Source organism: Glycine soja, chromosome 10 (genome assembly GCF_004193775.1).
Source record: "Glycine soja cultivar W05 chromosome 10, ASM419377v2, whole genome shotgun sequence".
Lineage (NCBI taxonomy): Eukaryota > Viridiplantae > Streptophyta > Magnoliopsida > Fabales > Fabaceae > Glycine > Glycine soja.
Window position 1 is genome coordinate 42,743,045 of NC_041011.1, and position 19,539 is coordinate 42,762,583.

General features: G+C 31.2%; 3 protein-coding genes and 1 pseudogene across 3 annotated transcripts; 1 reads left to right on the forward strand and 3 right to left on the reverse strand.

Moving 5' to 3' along the window:
• Positions 1–462: 462 nt before the first annotated feature.
• LOC114369550 (calmodulin-like protein 11) lies at positions 463–2,936 on the reverse strand. Its single transcript, XM_028326778.1, has 4 exons — positions 2,210–2,936; positions 1,893–2,050; positions 1,653–1,733; positions 463–955 (listed from the first exon to the last, which is right to left on the reverse strand). Exons 1-4 carry the CDS (start codon positions 2,283–2,285, stop codon positions 818–820), a joined length of 453 nt encoding a protein of 150 aa, XP_028182579.1. The 5' UTR covers positions 2,286–2,936; the 3' UTR covers positions 463–817.
• A 6,221-nt stretch (positions 2,937–9,157) lies between these two features.
• LOC114369596 (ADP-ribosylation factor-like protein 5) lies at positions 9,158–11,823 on the forward strand. Its single transcript, XM_028326828.1, has 3 exons — positions 9,158–9,298; positions 9,457–9,673; positions 11,267–11,823. The coding sequence occupies exons 2-3, from the start codon at positions 9,482–9,484 to the stop codon at positions 11,624–11,626; spliced, it is 552 nt and encodes a 183-aa protein (XP_028182629.1). The 5' UTR covers positions 9,158–9,298; positions 9,457–9,481; the 3' UTR covers positions 11,627–11,823.
• Positions 11,824–12,870: 1,047 nt separating this feature from the next.
• LOC114369379 lies at positions 12,871–16,734 on the reverse strand (annotated as a pseudogene).
• A 941-nt stretch (positions 16,735–17,675) lies between these two features.
• Positions 17,676–18,448, reverse strand: LOC114369577. Its single transcript, XM_028326813.1, has one exon. It carries the CDS (start codon positions 18,296–18,298, stop codon positions 17,774–17,776), a length of 525 nt encoding a protein of 174 aa, XP_028182614.1. The 5' UTR covers positions 18,299–18,448; the 3' UTR covers positions 17,676–17,773.
• Positions 18,449–19,539: the final 1,091 nt, after the last annotated feature.

Consider the following 19,539-nt stretch of genomic DNA (forward strand, 5'->3'; position numbering starts at 1 on the left):
ATTAAAAAGAAGAGCCACCGGCTGCATAGCAAGAGACGGCTAATTTCAACGTAGTTCAATTCAGGACATGAGCTGTTTGCAATTCCATTATTGGGATCACCACGATGCTTTCTGAGTTGTTGATATTATTATCTTTGTGTATAACAACTCAAGAACTGTTTATATGCCACTACATGGAAAAGAATGAGTCTGCAATTCCTTAAAGTCAAGAAAATGACCAACCGAGTGAATTTCTAGAAGTCACGGACTCATGGTCAAGTCCAAGGATTGGTTTTTTCGTCAAAATCTAAAATTAAAGCGTGATTCAAAAAGGTGCTAGATTTTTATTTTTATTTTTTATTTCACTGACAAAAGGGTGCTCCAAGTTAGATCATGGAAAACAAGAATCAATCTTTTTATTATAAATTTAATGTAGCATTAAATATATGTGCAGGTCCATTTTCCAAGTCCGTGATTCAGAAATTTTCTTAATCCATGGAACACACCCACCAGCCACCATTTGATTAAAGTATGAGAACTATGGCACTTGGTAAAAGTCATGCATAATTAATGGTAGATATGCTCCTTGGGTTTCTTACTCTCGGAGGATAGAAAATGTACTGAACTAAAATTACAAGAATAGTAATTTAATTTTGGAATGGATCAAATGGAATGGGGGTGCCAATCTACTGCTTGGTCATTACTAAGTACAAGTAGAATAATAGTACAATACAACAAACAATAATAAAGAAAGAACACTTATTTCTTGGGAGGTTGGAAGCCAATGAATTTTGAATAACAAATCTGTGTCCAATCCAATTAATTAGGTGAGAGTGTTTCATCGAACGGTCATCATCATCTTGACGAATTCCTCATAGTTAACTTGGCCATCACCGTCCAAATCTGCTTCTTTAATCATCTGCTCCACCTCTTCATCGGTTAGTTTTTCCCCTAGATTGATCATTACGTGTCTCAACTACACACAACACAGAAAGATATATTAATTTTACTATCACATATAGTATACTGGTAGCTATGTGTATGTAAGTGTGTGTATACACTTATATACGTAGAGAGAGAAAGATAAACGTAAGATTCTCTACAGAACTCAAATGTCAATACCCAATTCATTTTCTAATCAAACAGCTATTATTCATTGCATGCGGAAACGTACGGTCTACTGTCCTAGTTGTTAATTTTTACATATAAAAATTGCAAAATTTTGCATGCCTAAGTCTAAATAGTAAATAATACTAAAATTAAATAATTTTTAAAATGTGGAAAATAAAATAAAACTCCTGTAAATGATTCTGTGGTAAAAAAGGCCATGACCTTTTTTAACTCCTGATATATAATTGCAAATTGCATTCGTTATATTTAAAAAATGGCAAAAATTGAAAACTCTGTCAATATATTATTAAGGTAAAGAGAAAAAATGGCAAGAGCTCTGACACTTTAAAGAAAAAAATAGCTGTAAACTAATTTGCAAGCATATCCTGGCCACTTGGTCCTACCTGCATTGTTCACGTTAGCAGAAACCCTCAGCACTTTATTAAATTTTTGCATGTTAATGAATATGTTTTTTTAAAAAAATTTGTTAATGAATATTTGAAATGACGTTGACATCAAAGAAAGAAAACTAATGCCACCGAAAAGAAAAATAAAATGTATACCTCACTAGCTGATATGTAGCCATTTTGATCTTTGTCAAAAACCTTGAAAGCTTCTTTGAGCTCCTCCTCTGCATCAGTGTCCTAAGTCAAAAGGAACACATAAATGAACTTAGTCTATGGTTATTGTATGATGAAAAGGTATATGAAGCTTTTGCAACACATGCAAATATAAACAAATTAGGACTTATTGGCATGTTATGTATGTATAACAACGAATGGAAAATAAGGAACATAATTTACTTTGACTTTCTTGGCCATCAAGCTCAAGAACTCGTCAAATTCAATGGTTCCATTGCCATCTGCATCGACTTCGCTTATCATATCTTGGAGCTCTTCTTCAGTGGGGTTCTGATCCAATGACCGAATGACAGTGGCAAGTTCTTCCACAGTAATGCAACCTAAGAAGATGCACACAATATTCATAAACAACCACCAACATGCATATACATACATACATACATATATATATATATATATATATATATATATATATGATAGAGATGAGAGAATTGCATCAATCTAAAGAGGAATTCAACTGAATAAGAAAGCTTGCTCACCATCTCCATCTTTGTCAAACAAGCCAAAGGCCTCTTTAAAATCAACAATCTGTTCTTCACTCAGGATATCTGCCATGGTGTATTTGTCTTTCAAACTTCAACCAGAAAAGAGACAGAGAAAGAGAGATAGAGATAGAGAGGGAAAGAGAGAATGATGTGTTGAGTTGAGTATAGCTCAATCTTAGCTGGGCTATATGTAGAACTTAGGTGATGCTAGCTAGCTAGTCTTGCAAGATTTCTTTTAAAATTTTAATTTACCGAGTCAAATTAAGTACTATATGACTTGCATTTTGTTGCCATACTCGTGGCTTTATTGTGTAAAAAAGAATCACATTGTAATTGTAATTGTTACATAGTAGTATAGTACAAATGGGGTGGGGCACGATGGTTTAAATGCGCTGAATGATTTTTTAATGTATGATGATATTTAATTTGATTAGTATAATACGGAGAAAATCTTGACAGCTGGAAGGGTTTGGTGTTTAGGGGACAAAACAAGAAGGGATTAATTCAAACTTGAAAAGGGTATGGAGTATGGAGTATGGGGAGGTGTGTAGAGTCTGCGTTCTCATCAATATCCAATTTCCACACACCACCCACCCAAAGACCACGCTAGCTGGTTGCTTTGCTTGCACCAGAAGACTGACTCAGACACTAATAAAGGTTGTCCTCGGTAAGAAACAGACTCATCCGGTAAGTATGTGAGTTTGATTTTTCCTACAGAGGTAAGAATCTTATCAATGAGTAATATGTAGAATCCAATTCAATTAAACTTAAAATAAAGAGGCCTCGGAGGGAAATAGAAATTTAATGAAGTTTTTTTTTCTTTTGCGTGTTCCTTGTGATATGGGTAATGTGTGGAGATGAGTCAGATGACAGTGTCAACGCGGTTGAGGAATGAAAATGAAAAGAAACACGCATACATACGCGTTGTTTGTGTTGTACCAAAGAAAAATGGGATGTACAACGTGTGAAGAATGTGTTACTTAGGGGTCCCCTCATTCAAGAATAGACTGACTTATGAACCTTTCTTTGGTTTGGTTTTGGTTTAATTTTCTCTGTTTTTTGTTCAAACCCATCGTTTCCCACCCCCTCCTTACTGTGTCATTTCTTAATTTTGAAGATGGGTAAGTGCGTTTTTCTTTTCTTCATTGTTTCTTAGTCTTAGTCATAGACAATAACAACAAAGTTATTTTTGGAGGACAATGATTCGTTTCTTTCTTGTTATTGGTTGGCAAAATAACTTTTGCGAGCCGACTATGTGCCTTTCGACATTTCACCGTGAAAATCTTTTGAATATTTCTTTCACAAAAGGTGCGGGCCACCTTATGAATTTAACGCAACAATAAGTCACAAATTGAATTTCGGGTGACGAAATAGAGTTTTACAAATAGGATTTGCCTTCTGTGAAGTTACCAATTCACTTTAGAGAATAAGGTTATAAATTTTAATAGTTGGTAAGAAAATATCAATTGTAGACTTGTATATATAATATAATGAATTATGAATGTATCAAAATATTAATCATTATTTTTCTTATTAACGTCTGAAATTATTTATTTTATTCCTTCTTAATTTAGAAGAGTTAAAATCCTTATAGAAGCTTGACCTTGTGAGGTGTACAAATTTTAAATGTTACATTGTATGCAGAAATTGAAACAACTAAAGAGAGTTCAACCGGGACTCAAAAATACACTAACCCTTGTTTGATTAGAGAAGAAATGAAGGAAAAATTAAAAAATTTATGTGAATAACTTCCTTTCATTTTCCACCATTCTATCAAACCAATCCTAAGTACATATTTGATAAGATGGTGACTTGAACTCACTTATATAATTTTCTGAAGCAACAAATAATTGCTTTTAGTAATTTTACAAATCATTTTGTTCTCAACGTGAATTCCTATTGTCAATCCAAATATACCAGAAATTTAATTTATTATTTAATTACTTTGAGTGAGGTGTGTTATTCACTTATTGGATCAGAGAAGTATGGCAGCTGTTGTTGAAAAACTCATACGCATATCAAATAAGTAGAAAATAAAAATTGAGTTGTATTATTTATCTATTTTTTTTATATCATCTCACTTTTTCTTCTTATCTATCTATTTAGTATACAAATACAATTTCTAATAACAATGTTCGTAAAGGATCTAACAAGAGGTGTCGTACCAATGTACCAGTTGGCACTTTGAACTGTTGGGTTGGGGTCGTGGAAATTAATTAGTAGTATATTGATTATTGATTTAACATAGAGGATATAAATATGGAGTTATAGACACACTACCACATACTAATAATTGGATTTTTATTTTTGGAACATTGGATGAATTGTTTACAATATTTCTGATCCTATGCAATTGCGATTTCCATTTTCCTTTCTTCCCGGAGGGTGGAGATGTCTATGAAATACATGTGTTAGGATTTTTTTTTTGAAACGTTAAAAAAATATAATATTTTTAGAGTGTCATTTTAGAAGTTATTTATAAAAAAATATCTAACTAGTATTAAAAAATTTAAACACATTATTTTTTTTTGGAAAGGAATTTAAACACGTTATTATGATTTTTTTTCTTTATCCACAGACAGTGAAGTCCAGTAGTCCACTATCCAAAATATGATCAAACTATTAGTTTCTTATGCTTTTAAAATACAGTCGCATATTTTAAACAATAGATACAATTAATGTCCTCTAGCAAATAGCAATGTTATAATTTAAGCTAATATTGATCCACGTCTATGAAATAGGATCACCTAGAATAAAATACAATTTGATAATTGTTGATGGTAAAAGAGTGAGCATATATTTTTTAAATCTATAGATAATGAGGTTTACAAAAGTACAAAATATAGTTCGTTAGTTACTTGCGATCAAATAAAATATCTTTGTGAATCCAGTAGTCTCGGCGTGGATATACTGCCTTTGATCAGAATAAACAAATAAATTTGTAAAAATATAAGTTAGGTTAAGTGATCTAAACATTATTAATCAATATCATCCTATAGGTTATAGATTAAAATGTAATTTTTGATTTCTCATTTTTTAAAATTTATGTTTCTAGTTTTTCTATTTTCTAATAGAGTCATTTCATTTTCACTTAAAAAAATTTTACGATTTTAATTCCTCATTTTTTAATTAAAACATTTTGTTTTCTACTTTTAAAATATTCTCAATTTTAATCATATTTTAAATGTTGATATGTGTATAACATAAACATTGACTAATAATTATTTGTTTATTATATATATGATAAATATTTTTTTTAATTTATTATAAAATAATTAAATAAGTATACAATGGAGAAGTTTAGAATTGATCAACGGGACTAAAATTGATTTTTTAAAAGTGAGAAATAAAATGTGTCAACTAAAAATAAAAGGACTAAAATTATAGATTTTAAAAAAAAAACAAAATGTTTTAATTAAAAAATAAGAGATTAAAACCACATATTTAAAAAAAATAAAAGAATGGAAATTATACATTTTAAGCTATATATTATAGACTCATAGTAGTAATAATCTATCCATCAAATCATCATCCAAAAAATTTATCCATTAAATCTATATTTTCTCTTATAACTCAAATAGCTTGGGCAACCGAAAAAATATAGTTTAGTTGACTAAATGAGACACATGTATTATTATAAATCTCTCATTATATGTTTTCAATTCCTATGACTTAAAAAAACTTCGACCTCCCAATTTACAAAATTATTTAGAAAAAATTACATTGAAATCTTTCGGTAGTGGTTTTGCATTTATGTCAAGATATGAGCTATGTAGCATAAGTATATGTACAAATGAGTTTGTGTTTTAAAAGTAAAAATAATTTGCAAAATGAGGGAATTGTTTAAGTAGTTCAAAAGATAGGGGACATTAGTAGTGTAATTCTTTTATGAATTGAATGATGATGTAATTTTATATTCTTATTTAATTATAAATTATTTTTTATATTTAGACTTTTAAAATATAATTTTTAAAAGTTAAAAAGTTTAACATATATAATATTTTATGATTGAATGAGAATGTAAAATTATTTTTATAATGTATAATTTTTTTATTGTATGTATAGATTTTCCAAACTTCAAGAAATGCCATTGAAACTTATTTTCTGATTAATGTTAGTATCTTAAAAAAAAACAGCTTGCATGCATGAAACTAGCTAATAGAACAGCAAGTTTGATATATTCGATGGATGGGAATTTAATTATGTGTCCCCTGACACGATTACTGTGTTAATGCCAATGAAGATACGATGATATTAACATTAGAAGAGAATGAAATCAAGTACGTAAGAGATTCAGATTCAGAAATACTATAATGGCCATTAACAATTCAGGAGTTACGCTTCTATAATTAATCAGGTGGTACGTGACTGGCATGTTTGTTATTGCATTAGCTGGACAATGGCTGTAATGCATATATTAGTCTTTCCAAAAAGTGGGAGATCAAATCCTTTAAAATCAAGCCAATGAATTTATAGCATACCCAGGAATCAGGATTCACTAATAAAGGAGTATCAAATAAATTTCATATACAACTAAATTGTCATAGAATGTGTATAGTTGAGTTGATAACATAGATAAGTTTATAGAAAAGAATTTGAATCTGATTTCCATAAGATATACTTTCAGAAAAAAAATAATCAACTTTAAATATGATTAAGTTTTAATTGATAATTAATCTTATAACTGATCTAAAGAATCAAAGTTTCTGAGATACTTAATGTACTACTAAATTGTGTTAGATTAGCCGTTCAACAACATTGAATATTAATGAGCCGTGAAAGTGACATTAACGTTTAATATATGTCTCAGAAAGTAGAAAACACTGAAAACTAACACACCGAATATTGCTAAGGAGGAGAAAAAAATCACACACATTCAAAATAATTATTGAAATTGAACTCTCCCAGGCCAAACAAAGTCCTTTTAATTATAGTTTTGGAGTCAGTGACATGAAAATTAGAATTTAATCAAAATGTAACGATAATGTAACAATTTAGGTTTTTTTTTACTGCTAAAGATTTGCTGTTCTATTTAAAAGAATGATGCATATAATAAGAGTATTAATTTTATAATTATTACTTTAATAATTTCTAATTATTTATAATATAAAAATATTTATCTAAGGTAACAATGAATCAAAATTAAAATGATTAATTTAATTCCTAAATTTGTGAGGTGATATTAGATTAGTCTCTAGATCTAAGGAAATAATAAAAAATAATAAAAACTCTAAAAGTTGATCGGATTAGATGCTAGTGCGACACACTAAGTGTCACACAGGAATCTATATTTCCATTTAACAAGACTAAATTGAATGTTTTCTATGTGTAAAGATAAAAGGCATTAAAATATACTATTGGGAAGGGGTAAAGGATAAATTTTTTAAATATGATTAAACTCCAATAAAAAAATTAATTTCATAGTTAATCTAAATGCTAGAAAACCTAAATCGATAGTACTAAACCCAAAAAAAAAGGCATTAAAAACTAAATAACTAAATTGAATGAAATGTTGTCATATTTTTTTTAACTTTCCTTTGAATTCGTAGCCATCTTCCGTGAGCCATATTTAGAAAAAGAAGAAAAAAAATCTTACGTGAGCCCTTACCCCACCTCCCTGTTTTACCACGTACCCTTTTCTTCCTCCATCCCCAACCTTTTTTTTTTTATTTTTGTTCATAATCCCAAGCCCTAGTGTTTGTTGTAACACCCGTATTTTTAATTTACGATTAAAGATAGAAAACAATTATAAGAAAAAAAATACATTAGTATTCCTAAAATTAAAACTTAATTAAAAATATGTATAATTTTCCTATGTCAGTTTCAATTGAGACTGCTGCAAACTGGTAATGCAAGAGTTCACTGTTGAGCCATAAAATATGATTACTCTACATTTTACAATGAAAAACAAATCTCTCGAAGAATTTAGGTTCATTAAAGGATTTAACCATTTTTAACATATGTTTTTTATACACATGAACTTTAGAATTGAAATTTTAACCACATAGTTATAGAATATAATTATCTATCCATCTTATCACATCATATTAATATTTAACAAAAAGATATAATATGTTGGTATAAACAGGAGAAGTGCTACTTTCATTAGTATATTTTTAAAAAGGAGATTAGTCTTTCAAATATGAGCATAAAAAGTTAAAAACAAATACTCTAACGTCTTGTTCAAATATTATCAAATGTAATCTTTATTTTCTAGCTGATAATTTAAAAAAAAAATACACAACACATGGCATAAAACTGTATCAACTTAGCAAACATATTGTTAATTCAAATATAACCAAAATCAATCCCCTTAAATAAGGTCTTAGTATTTAAGTAAAATTAAACATAAAAATTACAAACTGTAGTTGGACTGGGCTAGAAAACAATGGCACTTGCTATTTACATTCCATTTTTTCTAAGCACACCCATCCCTTCTTTTTATACTTTAATTATCCATTATAATTTTTTCCTTAACATATAGATATTCCAAAAATATATTTCTAGAACTATGAGTTTGTATGAAAAATTATATTCAAAACTTGAATTTTGTTATTGTATAATAAAAAGTGTTATTGACATGAGGAAGATAAATATATAATTTTTTTATATAAAAATGTGATAAGTGATAATTCTTAAAAAAGAATTTAAATCATTAGTAAGTTTGTTTACATTTTTTTAAAATTATTTTTTCTAAAAGGTTTGGTTTTTTTACAGAAAAAGTGATATTTTAAAAAGAAACATGATTTTTTTAATAAAAAAATATTTTTAAATAGTTTAGACAAACACATAAAAAAATAGAAAATTGCTTATCTATAAAAAATACTGTATTTTTTTTAAAAAATAACTTAAACAAAGAGGCCCAATAAATAAAAGATTAAAATTTTGCTTATAGCTGACGTGTCCGGCCACTCACACTCTTTCATACGAGGAAGGAAGCCTCAATGTTTTGTTTATTAATTCTGAAAAGTAGTAAAAAATACAACAAAACAAAAATTGAAAAATTCCAAGTTGGGGTTCTCACGATTTCGATTAACCCTTTCTCCCACAAACTCCGATTCTTCTTGTAAACAGCGGTGCCAGGTTCGATCTTTGCGTTCGTCATGTTTTTTGCACGTTTCATCGATCTGCTAACTTGACATTTGATCCGACGCAAGCTCGTTGCTTTTTTTATTGGAAATCAGATTTTCAGATACCCTTTTGTGTTCCCAATTAATGGATTTTGTCTGGTGATTGTATAGGTGTTAATCTAGAAGTTGATATAGGATGGGGGCAATGATGTCGAGGTTCTGGTTCATGTTATTCCCTGCAAAAGAGTATAAGATTGTTGTTGTTGGATTGGATAACGCTGGAAAAACCACTACCCTTTATAAATTGCATCTGGGTGAGGTTGTAACAACCAATCCTACTGTTGGTAGCAACGTCGAAGAGCTCGTCTACAAGAATATACGATTTGAGGTCCCTTCACTTATCACTTTACTACTTTATTTATTCATTCATTATGTTTTAAGGTGTTGATCTTGCTTCAAGGGTTTAATGTTACCTGTATTTGTTGCCGAATATATGTACGATATGAGGACTTGTCTTGTATTAGTCTTTCATTAGTCTTTATTAGCAATAGTAGGCTCTAAGATGTTAATTTTATCAGCACTCAAATTTAATTTTAGAACTTCCGACAATCTTAAAACATACATAACATAGTTTTTGAGTTCTGCCTTAATGTTTGTTAGGTTTTGATGAAAATTGTATTTTCGTGGTCCTTGGACCAGACATGAAACTTTGTCTTGGACATTGTTTACCTGTCTTGGATGAGAATGAATGTTCTTGATTTTGTAAATATGATTTTGGTTAAAAATGATTTTGGTAAAGGTAATGTTCAAACTTCAAACATGTTGATAAATGCCTGATTGGATAAACCTCATCATATGCCTGCTCAATGGTAATTACAAAATCAACATGTTCTCATCCATCCTATTTGTGTATAATTACCACTTTTATATGTGCAAGTATACAACAACAAAGTCCTTTCCCATTAAATTGGCATTGGGTCAGCTACTTGGACCATATAAGGCCATAAAGTTTTGTCATGTATTAAGTGCAAAGTAGGTCGTTTACTTGTAGATGTCTCCCAATTGGGTTTGACAAGTTTATCTTCAGTCTCCCTTGAACTATTAGACTATCTTCCATCGGCCATTCTTCCTTACTGCCCTACTGTAGGTCTTCCCCACATATGTCCAAATCATCCAAGACAAAAGTTTTACCATTTTTTCTACAATGGGAGCTACCCCAACTTTCTCTCTAATGACTGTATTCCAAATTCTATCTTGTCTTGTGTAACTACTCATCCATCGCATTATTCTCATTTTTTGGCAATATTAAACTTGCTCATTCATCCTAATAATGATATATAAATGCTATTAAATTATGGAGATCATGGTTTTTTTATTCACTGCAAAAGTGACATGTCAAAACTGTGATTTGGAGTGCAAAACTGATTCTTCACAATTTTGCCAAACATGTTAGCCCAATAAACGAAGTTTGTTTGTATACACTGAGCAAGCTTTTTAGGACGCAAATGGTTTTTGAAATACAGGCTAATGCTTGGCTAGTGGCTACCCTTGATTCTCTACAACTCCAACCACAATTTTAGCATTCGATGTTATATGTTAGGCTTCTGTATGAACATGGGATAATCACATTAATATATTCTTTACTTTGTCTTGGTAACAAGTGTTTTTTGGAGAGCACAATTGCATCAATCAATTCACGTAGCTGACCTCACCTACAAAGAAAATACTTGATCATTTTTTTTGTGAGAAAACAGGGAGGGTGCCAGATGTTGGTAGAATTTATTTCTATTTCTTTAGACTTTGGTGTAGGCAGACATTTTAAACCTTTTTGAGTCCTTTGTTTGCTTCCTGGTGAAAGGATGGGTCTGGTTTGCATAGAAATCCACATGAATGTTTTTAACAACATTTGATATTGAATATTTCTAAGCTTTACCACTGTGCAGGTTGAAACATTACTCACTCCACTTATCATTCATTTCAGGTCTGGGATCTTGGTGGACAAGAAAGACTGAGGACATCATGGGCAACATATTACCGAGGAACTCATGCTGTTATTGCGGTGATAGACAGCAGTGATAGAGCCAGGATCTCTATCATAAAGGATGAACTTTTTAGGTTGCTGGGGCATGAAGATTTACAACATTCTGTCATTCTTGTCTTTGCTAATAAACAAGATATCAAGGATGCTATGACTCCTGCTGAGATCACTGATGCACTCTCACTTCACAGCATCAAGGATCATGATTGGCATATACAAGCTTGCTGTGCTCTCTCAGGAGAAGGGCTGTATGATGGTCTTGGATGGATTGCCCAGCGAGTAACTGGCAAAGCCCCAACATGATGTTGTGCTGCTGGAAACCTGGGATGAGATTCATTTTTATTGTGTTGAATTTATATGACAAAGGACAAAACTCTATGTATCATTTATACTTCAAAGAGTCAAGCAAAGATAATGTGTTTGATTTGCTATGAAGAAAAAGATTATTCAATAATCTGATTAACACATTTTTTTATCCTTAGATCAAGTTTATTATTCAAGTAAGATGAAAGCATAAGAGGAGTGAATTTTAATCATATTTGAATGATTAAGATTAAAATTATTTAAAACAATTTTGATCATTCATATATAGTTGTCTACTTTTTTCTTCTTATTTTCATGAGATGCTCTACATGTGAGTGTGTGTGTGTGTGTGTTTGATGGAAGTTACTTTAATATTAGAAAATCATTCATGTTACTGTTTGGTTTGAAAACTTTGTAAAGATATAAAGAATTTATCCAAGTTTTGTATATTTCTTGATTGCTATAACAAGAAGCTTATGTACTGCACCTTCTGTGCAGTCACCAGTTGATGCAATGAACGATTGCATTTAGCTTACAATGATGTAATTTACAAGGTACAAAACGGCAACATGTAAATGAATTTAAGCTAATCAATTATGATCAGGAGTCATGTTAACCGACTCTAGAAACTAAGTATTTGTTAAATACTGATCTCCTCTTTCAGTAGAAAATGGATTCTGCATATAAATGTTACATAAAAATGTTCTTTGTTTTTATAGAAAAAAATGACCCTGATATGGAAGAGTCTCCGAAAGTAAAGACTTCGGGATCACATGCTCTAGACAATAAAAAATTTGTTTTCAAAATTATTCAATTCATATGGGTTTCGTTCAAAGATTTTTATTTTAAAGAAAAACACTTTCCCTGGAAAAATAAGAAGTGTGAGATAAGAATGGAAATGTCTATCACAAGAGCGGTTCTCTAAACAAATATTAAATTCATGGTTTACACTAATACCGATGAAAGAGATCCAAGTTCACTTTTAAAATTGACTTAAGCAAAAGCTAATGTGATTCTGCAATAATCAGAATTATTTTTAAGACCGTGTAAATGAAAATTAAAAAAGAAACTCATCAAAACACATTTCTGTTTTTTGGAGGTCACCAAAACTTAATTATGTTAAAATAATTGTTTTTTTAACGTAGTCATCACTCTGTCTTCAGTGTCTTATCCGTAGGCAAAAAGAGCACACTATTTTGTTTGATTCCTCCAGACAATGCTGAGGCAACCTGGCACATTGTGTATAGTTGTCTACTAAAGGCTTAGCATGTTCACATATTATATACATATCAAATTTGGCATATCTGCTATAAGCTAGCTAGTGGCACAAGGCAAAACGGTTTAGATGCAAATATGTCAATTCTTCCCTAATAAGTTGACAAGACGGAAAAATGCAAGAAAGAATCATATGTTACCATCATAGTTATTTTAGAGATGTACAACTCCAAATCCTACCCCAACTTCATTTTCCAATCTTAGATGGGTATGCCCTTTGGAATAATTTTGCCCTTGATCCACATGTAAACTGAAACTAGTACATAGTAAGTAGCTGCAATTGTACCAAGAATGAACCGCGAGAGAAGCAACAAGGGAATTACTGGCTTCTTTACATCCTCTGTCTTAGGACCAAGCTGCATAAAGACATAATCACACTTCAAAATTGCACTAAACAAAAAAAAAAATAGAGAAAACAAGCTCCCAAACAAAGTATATTACACTCTTGGTGAACATTGTCTTATACAGTAATCTTTGACAAAAAGTATACGGTGGAATTATGGAGATATAGATTTGGTTGAATGGTTAAAAAAAATGAAAAAGTCACAGGTTTAATTCTTCTGCTAATAAAAACTAACAAACTAATAATTAATATTTATTGATAAAAAAATTATGGTGGATTTATGGACGTAATGCTGGCTGCTAAAGAAACTGTATCTAACAACGAAAATCTCAGAGCTACATCGTTAGCCACCTAAAGTAATATGCATAAGGGAGTGTTTATAAGAGTTTGTAGACAGCTTATTTGAACTTGTAAAATAACTTGTAATTTCAACAAGTTTTTTTTTTTGTGTAACTTATCAAAATGCTTATTTTAATAAGTTTTGAGGTAAAATTTTACAACGCAAAAATAATACTTTATTAAATAAACATTTAATTAAAGTGTATATCCAAACGCACCAAAGTCATTGGCTCATTGCTTCACATTGTTTACCTAACACCCTTAATTTGGCCCCATAATATTCATTGAGAGAATCAAATTGATTCCCTCAGGTAATAGTGTAATACTCTGAAGTCTGAACTGTTAAAACATAGGGTTGCTTTCTCAGTTAATTAATTGTCCTTTTCTATCCATCTACATTTAGAGACTGTTCCTTCCCTTTCAGTTGTTGCTTCTACAAGACTAGAGAATATAGAAGGGCAGCGCAAAAGCAGCTGCGACACACAACAAAAGTTCAACACAAAAACAACAACTCTGGATGAATGGTGACTTCACACCTGTATTTCCGATATATACCCATCATTGCAAACTGAAAAGGTTTCAAGTGACTAGGCAATGTTTCTTTTCCAAAAAAAATCTTCTGGTTTTTACTTAGCTCCGTACACAAAATAGCATTCAAAATCCCAATCCAATTAAAAGTAAGCATTGTTCTGGTTAAAGGAGAAAGCAAGCAACTAAGTCCTTCCAAAGACTAACAACTTCTAAACAAACATGTATGCCTACTTCTAAACCAATTCTTTTCAACAAAGGTTCTATTTTTAACTCTAAGAAGCATCTTAGGCAAAAGTTCAAGTCTCCAGTCAACAATACACTTAATCCATTTCAATATAACCGTGAATCTCATTTTTCTGGTGTACAAGATAATTATTCTCATAGGTACATTTTTCTTGGTGTGCAACATAATCCTACTGTGAGGACAATATAATAAAAAAGTTCACAACAAGGATCTGAGCATGGTAATTGTGTTTAGAAGGAAAATTTTACATTACCTTGAGGGGAGAGTCCCCAGACAAAGGTTTGATTTCAGTCACAGAACAACCCATGTTGAGGCCATGTCGTGTTACGCCACGATACCATTTTGGACCTATCCTTTTCAACTTGATATCTCTGAAATCAGCCTTTTAAACCATTCAAGATACTCTTCCTCTTTGGGGAAGTTCATCCACATGTCTGCAAAGAATCTGGATAACCAAAAAGTTGGGTATACAGGACCTATGATACATGCTTTGCCTCTTATTTTCAGCACTCTGTATGCTTCCTTAATGCCACGCTGTGGGTCAGGCCAGTATTCAATACTGAACAACATAATCATATAACATGAGCCATTTTGTAAAAGATGCTAACATGCTATCATGAAGAGTGAGACTAGTTTTTTTTTTTTTTTTTTTTTGTTATTTGACTAATGATAATGAAGTTTAAGACTTAGTTATCATAAAAGATGCTAGCAATCATGATTCATGAATGAAGATTAATATTTTAATTTGTTTTATAAGACTTAGATTTAGTCATAGTCCATCTTATAAAGCCCAAGTTAGCATCAGCTATCCACTATTCTATTATAAATATCACTAAAACTAGTAACAGTTTAAATGCAAAAATTTACATTAATCTTCCCACGAGCATGACTTATATTTCCAAACTCCGAATCCATGCATGAGAACTCATAACATTAACTTTAAACAATGAAGTTAAATGGTTTGCTCTGTATAAATACTTTTATTAGAAAAAAAAAGGTTTTTCCATAAGTTAAAATAAGTTTCTCATTAATTAATTTATAGATGTCCTTATCTTTTAGAGAAACTATATTAGAAAGCTTCTAAAAATTAGCTAATAATTAATTAATGGTCATGAATAATTTATTTTAGCTTTATGAATAAACTTATTTTCTTTTTCTCTTATATTTTCTCTTAGAAGCGTGTTTAGAAAAATGTCAAAATTACTCACATCCATAAAGGATTATGAGAACACAACAAAGATTATATCGTAGGAAAAATAATAACAAACACAAGAATTTAACGTGGTTCAACATCTTTTACCCACGTCCACAGAATCATCTCAAAAAGTATTTCATTATTACAAAAAGGATTACAAAATTATAACTCATTCCAAATAGTCTATCATTCTACAAACCCGAGTACCCTACTCAATGATTACAAGAAATGATAACACTCTCAAACAAAGATACTTTTCTCTCAACAAAGTGACTTTATTTCACAATTTCTCTTATCACAATCTCTCTCTACATATGGGTTGTTTCTTCACTAATTCTCTTCTCTATTTATAGTGAAGATTGTTACTAACTATAATTAATAAGTTCTCTTGAAAATTAAAACAAAATTAATTTTTAATGCATTCATTCAAATAAGTTTTATATAATAAAATGCAATATTTCACTTTGCATTTAAATTATTTAAACGTTAGTGGTAAAAATTCATTTCCCATTATACATTAAATGTACCTTATCTTTTGACTTGGAACCCTATTCCTCTAACTCACTAACACAACCAAATCTTAATTGCAGTAACAAAATTCTTTAAAAGAAAGAAATTGTCACCACATGCTACCTTCCAGCAGAAATATATGATCGGCATAATCAGTTGGAAATGGAAGATTTTCTGCATCACCCTCAATTATCTTGCATTCTTTCAAGGGTTCCTTTTGCTTGGTCTTGGCTAGATGGTGAGGGGACTGGTCAAGAATTGTAACATTCTTAGCATCCACATGCTTCACTATTCCAAGAGTGGTGAATGCAGCTCCTCCCTCAACATCCACCATTCTCACTTTACGGTCATAGACATCAGCATGATCCAAGGCATTATCTCTCATGTCTTCAGTCCAATGCCAAGGGTTTATGACATGATCATACACAGTAGTAGCCAAAAACTTGTAGAACCAAAATGCCTCCTTGTTGAATCCAGGTTGAGAAGCAGGACTCAATGATGAGATGCTGCATCTGGGTGTCATGTATTTGTTACCATATGACACGACATTCCTCTTCAAGAAGTCACCTCTTATGAAAGTTAAGACCAACCGAGCCAAACCCAGATGGAGCTATGCCACTACCACTAATGAGCTTTGTACTTTCAGCACCACTTAGCATTAAGTAGGCCATGAAGTGACAACAACAATCAGAAAAGTTGGAGAAACACTATGGTTCAATGTGGTTTATATTATAGAAACAAGACAAGGATGGTATGGAGAGATTAAAAGTGACTTGGAAAATGGTAAGGCTTATTAAGGATTATGCAGTGAAAGATAAAGACACGGAACTTGGTGCTGCTGCAATGAATAAGTGGATATGCACCACATAACAGGAGCTTGCGCTGATCAGTTTTACCTGGCACTACTTGTTACTCTCTTGTTCTATTCATCAACGAACAGTTGCCATCGTATGAACTATGAAAGCACAATTTCTTGGATTTTTCTTTTCTTTTCTGTTTTTGGTACAGTTAATAAGCACAGCCAATGTTTTAAATTGCTGTTACTGTTATGTCACCATGCTTGATATTGCAGAAAAATACGGATAAATGCATCTAATTTGGGAGAAATAGTTCTAAAAATCGGTAAGTGGACTTATTTATGAAAAGTTTTACTTAGGTAAAATGTTTTAAATTTATGAAAAACTAAGCTTTTAACTTCTTGATGAAATATAAAGAAAAAATTACTTACTGATTTAATTATGTTAATGGTTAACTATTTTTGTTACCAACTAGGCTAAAATCCAATATGTGTGATAGTTCTCACAAACCCAAATATAATTAAGAGCGAAAGACTCGTTATTTGATTGTGTTTGAACCTCAATTTTTATCTCATTTTGTCTTATTTTTTACTTATTTTGTTTATAGAGCTCATGTGCATGTCTTAAGTGTGTACCGTTGAGTAAAAAAGACAATTAAGGAACAAAAAAACCAAAAGAGTTAGGAGAAGGAGAAATTTTAAGCATTTTTATTGAGCACGACTCGTGCTGACCTAACACGACCCAGTGGCGGAGCCAGAAAAATTATAAAGCCTGGGCAAAAATTTAAAGATAGCAAATTCACATTGTATATAATATGTAAATAGTAATCAATCAAAATAAAAGAGACTCGTCATTTTGTCAACAAAAATATAGTTTAAAATAAAAGAGATAAACATAATCTTACAATAGCGGGTTAAATAAAATTACGAGGCAAGTGTCCTTTCCGAGACTTCTTTGCGGTAAATGTTCGAATAATATCAATATCATCAAGTGACTTGAATATCTCCCGCTCGGTGTAACATACCATCAAGTCATTGAACCACACATCGTTGATCTTATTGCGCAATTTAGACTTGATAATCTTCATTGCTGAAAAAGCTCTTTCAACGGATGCTGTCGACACCGGCAATATCAAAGCTAGCTCAATAAGTTTATAAACCAATGGAAATACCAAATGTTTCTCAGTTTGAACCATCTTCATAGCCAAACTTTGAACATCTTCACAAGTGGAAAAAGAAGCATTTCTTCTCACTTGAAGCACATAAGTTTCAAGTTGATCCCTAATTGTTCCTCGGTCATCATCAGAAAAGTCTGCATGATAAATATCAGCAAGACGAGCAAGCTTATCAACATCAAACTTGGAGAAAGAGTTCTTGGGGTCAAGACATGAGAAGCAATCAAGTATAATGTTACTTCCTTCACTAAAGCGGTGATCCATCTCCTATGAATTTTATGGGAAAAAATGGGTTTGACACATGATAAAAAAAAGGGTTGTAGAAAGGTTGGTTTTTTCTTCTTTTCTTCTTTTCTTTTTCCTTTTTAGAATTGGTTGGTTTTTACTAGTGTAGAAAGGTGATTGTAAGTTGATTGCAACATGAAGTTTCCATTAGAAGAGCTAGTCGTATTTCAACATCAATTTTTTCACTTGATAATTCATTTAACATGAATTTATAAATGTAATATATCAACAAATGAATTAACAGTCAAGAGTAATATTTTTTTATCATGTGCCAGAAATTCATTTGAATAAAAAGAGACATGCATGAAAGATATTAATTTTAATTGATTTATGAAAATAAAAAATATTATAAACAAATACTACACAACTATATAGAATTTTATAAATATTTTTTAGTCTCTTTTAACCTTAGATTTGGATCGTTGCCCCTCTAAACAAAGCTTAGGATCGGCTTTTTATGTAAAAACAAAAAGTTAAACAATTTATTTTGCCTTTATGTAAAAACAAAGAGTTAAACAACTCAACAATTAATAAATAATAGTGAAGCAAGAGAAACTTCTTATATTGGAGAAGAAGACCTCTCAAATGAAGTAAGACACTAAGACTCTACCCGTGCACTTGTCTGGCTTCAATAGACCCACTTTCATTATCATTACAAATTTACAACCTCTAGTTGCAAACAAACATATCCACTCCACGTCAGATTTTCCTCATCACGATTCTCCCACAGCACTTTTTTCTTTTTTTTCTTTCCCTCCTTCCTTTAGTCACCACTATTTTTATCTATGCCAAATTAATATCCCATTTACTTTCTCATTCACCACCACACCACATCATGAATTTGGGCCAGAGCCTGGGCAATTGCCCAGGGTAGCCGGGCCTTGAAACCGCCCCTGACACGACCTGTGTTGAATTAACACTCCCATTTCTCATAGAAGACTATGCTGCCAAGCATGACCCATGCTCAGCCAACACGACCATGCTACTCAGCATGTCTTGTGCTGACCCATCACAAGCCATGTTGAATTTCACATTACAGTTTATTTTGCACTTTATAAATAGAATTTTAGATGGCCTTTTAGGTTACACTTTGTTTTATTTACGAACAACAAGAACTTTTGAGATGAGAATTGTATCAGGAAACAATGGAAGTCCTAATTTGTAAAGGTTTCAATCTTTTTTATTTTGAATGCATATTGTATGCTGTTTGGCTTTTCTAT

Excerpts from the sequence above, each read along its gene's own strand:
- LOC114369550 (XM_028326778.1), bottom strand. The coding sequence starts at position 2,285 with ATGGCAGATATCCTGAGTGAAGAACAGATTGTTGATTTTAAAGAGGCC. Across the intron at positions 2,051-2,209 it reads GTTTGACAAAGATGGAGATG|GTTGCATTACTGTGGAAGAA; the intron begins GTGAGCAAGCTT and ends GCATCTTCTTAG. Across the intron at positions 1,734-1,892 it reads TGATGGCCAAGAAAGTCAAA|GACACTGATGCAGAGGAGGA; the intron begins GTAAATTATGTT and ends CTTTTGACTTAG.
- LOC114369596 (XM_028326828.1), top strand. The coding sequence starts at position 9,482 with ATGGGGGCAATGATGTCGAGGTTCTGGTTCATGTTATTCCCTGCAAAA. Across the intron at positions 9,674-11,266 it reads ACAAGAATATACGATTTGAG|GTCTGGGATCTTGGTGGACA; the intron begins GTCCCTTCACTT and ends CATTCATTTCAG.
- LOC114369577 (XM_028326813.1), bottom strand. The coding sequence starts at position 18,298 with ATGGATCACCGCTTTAGTGAAGGAAGTAACATTATACTTGATTGCTTC.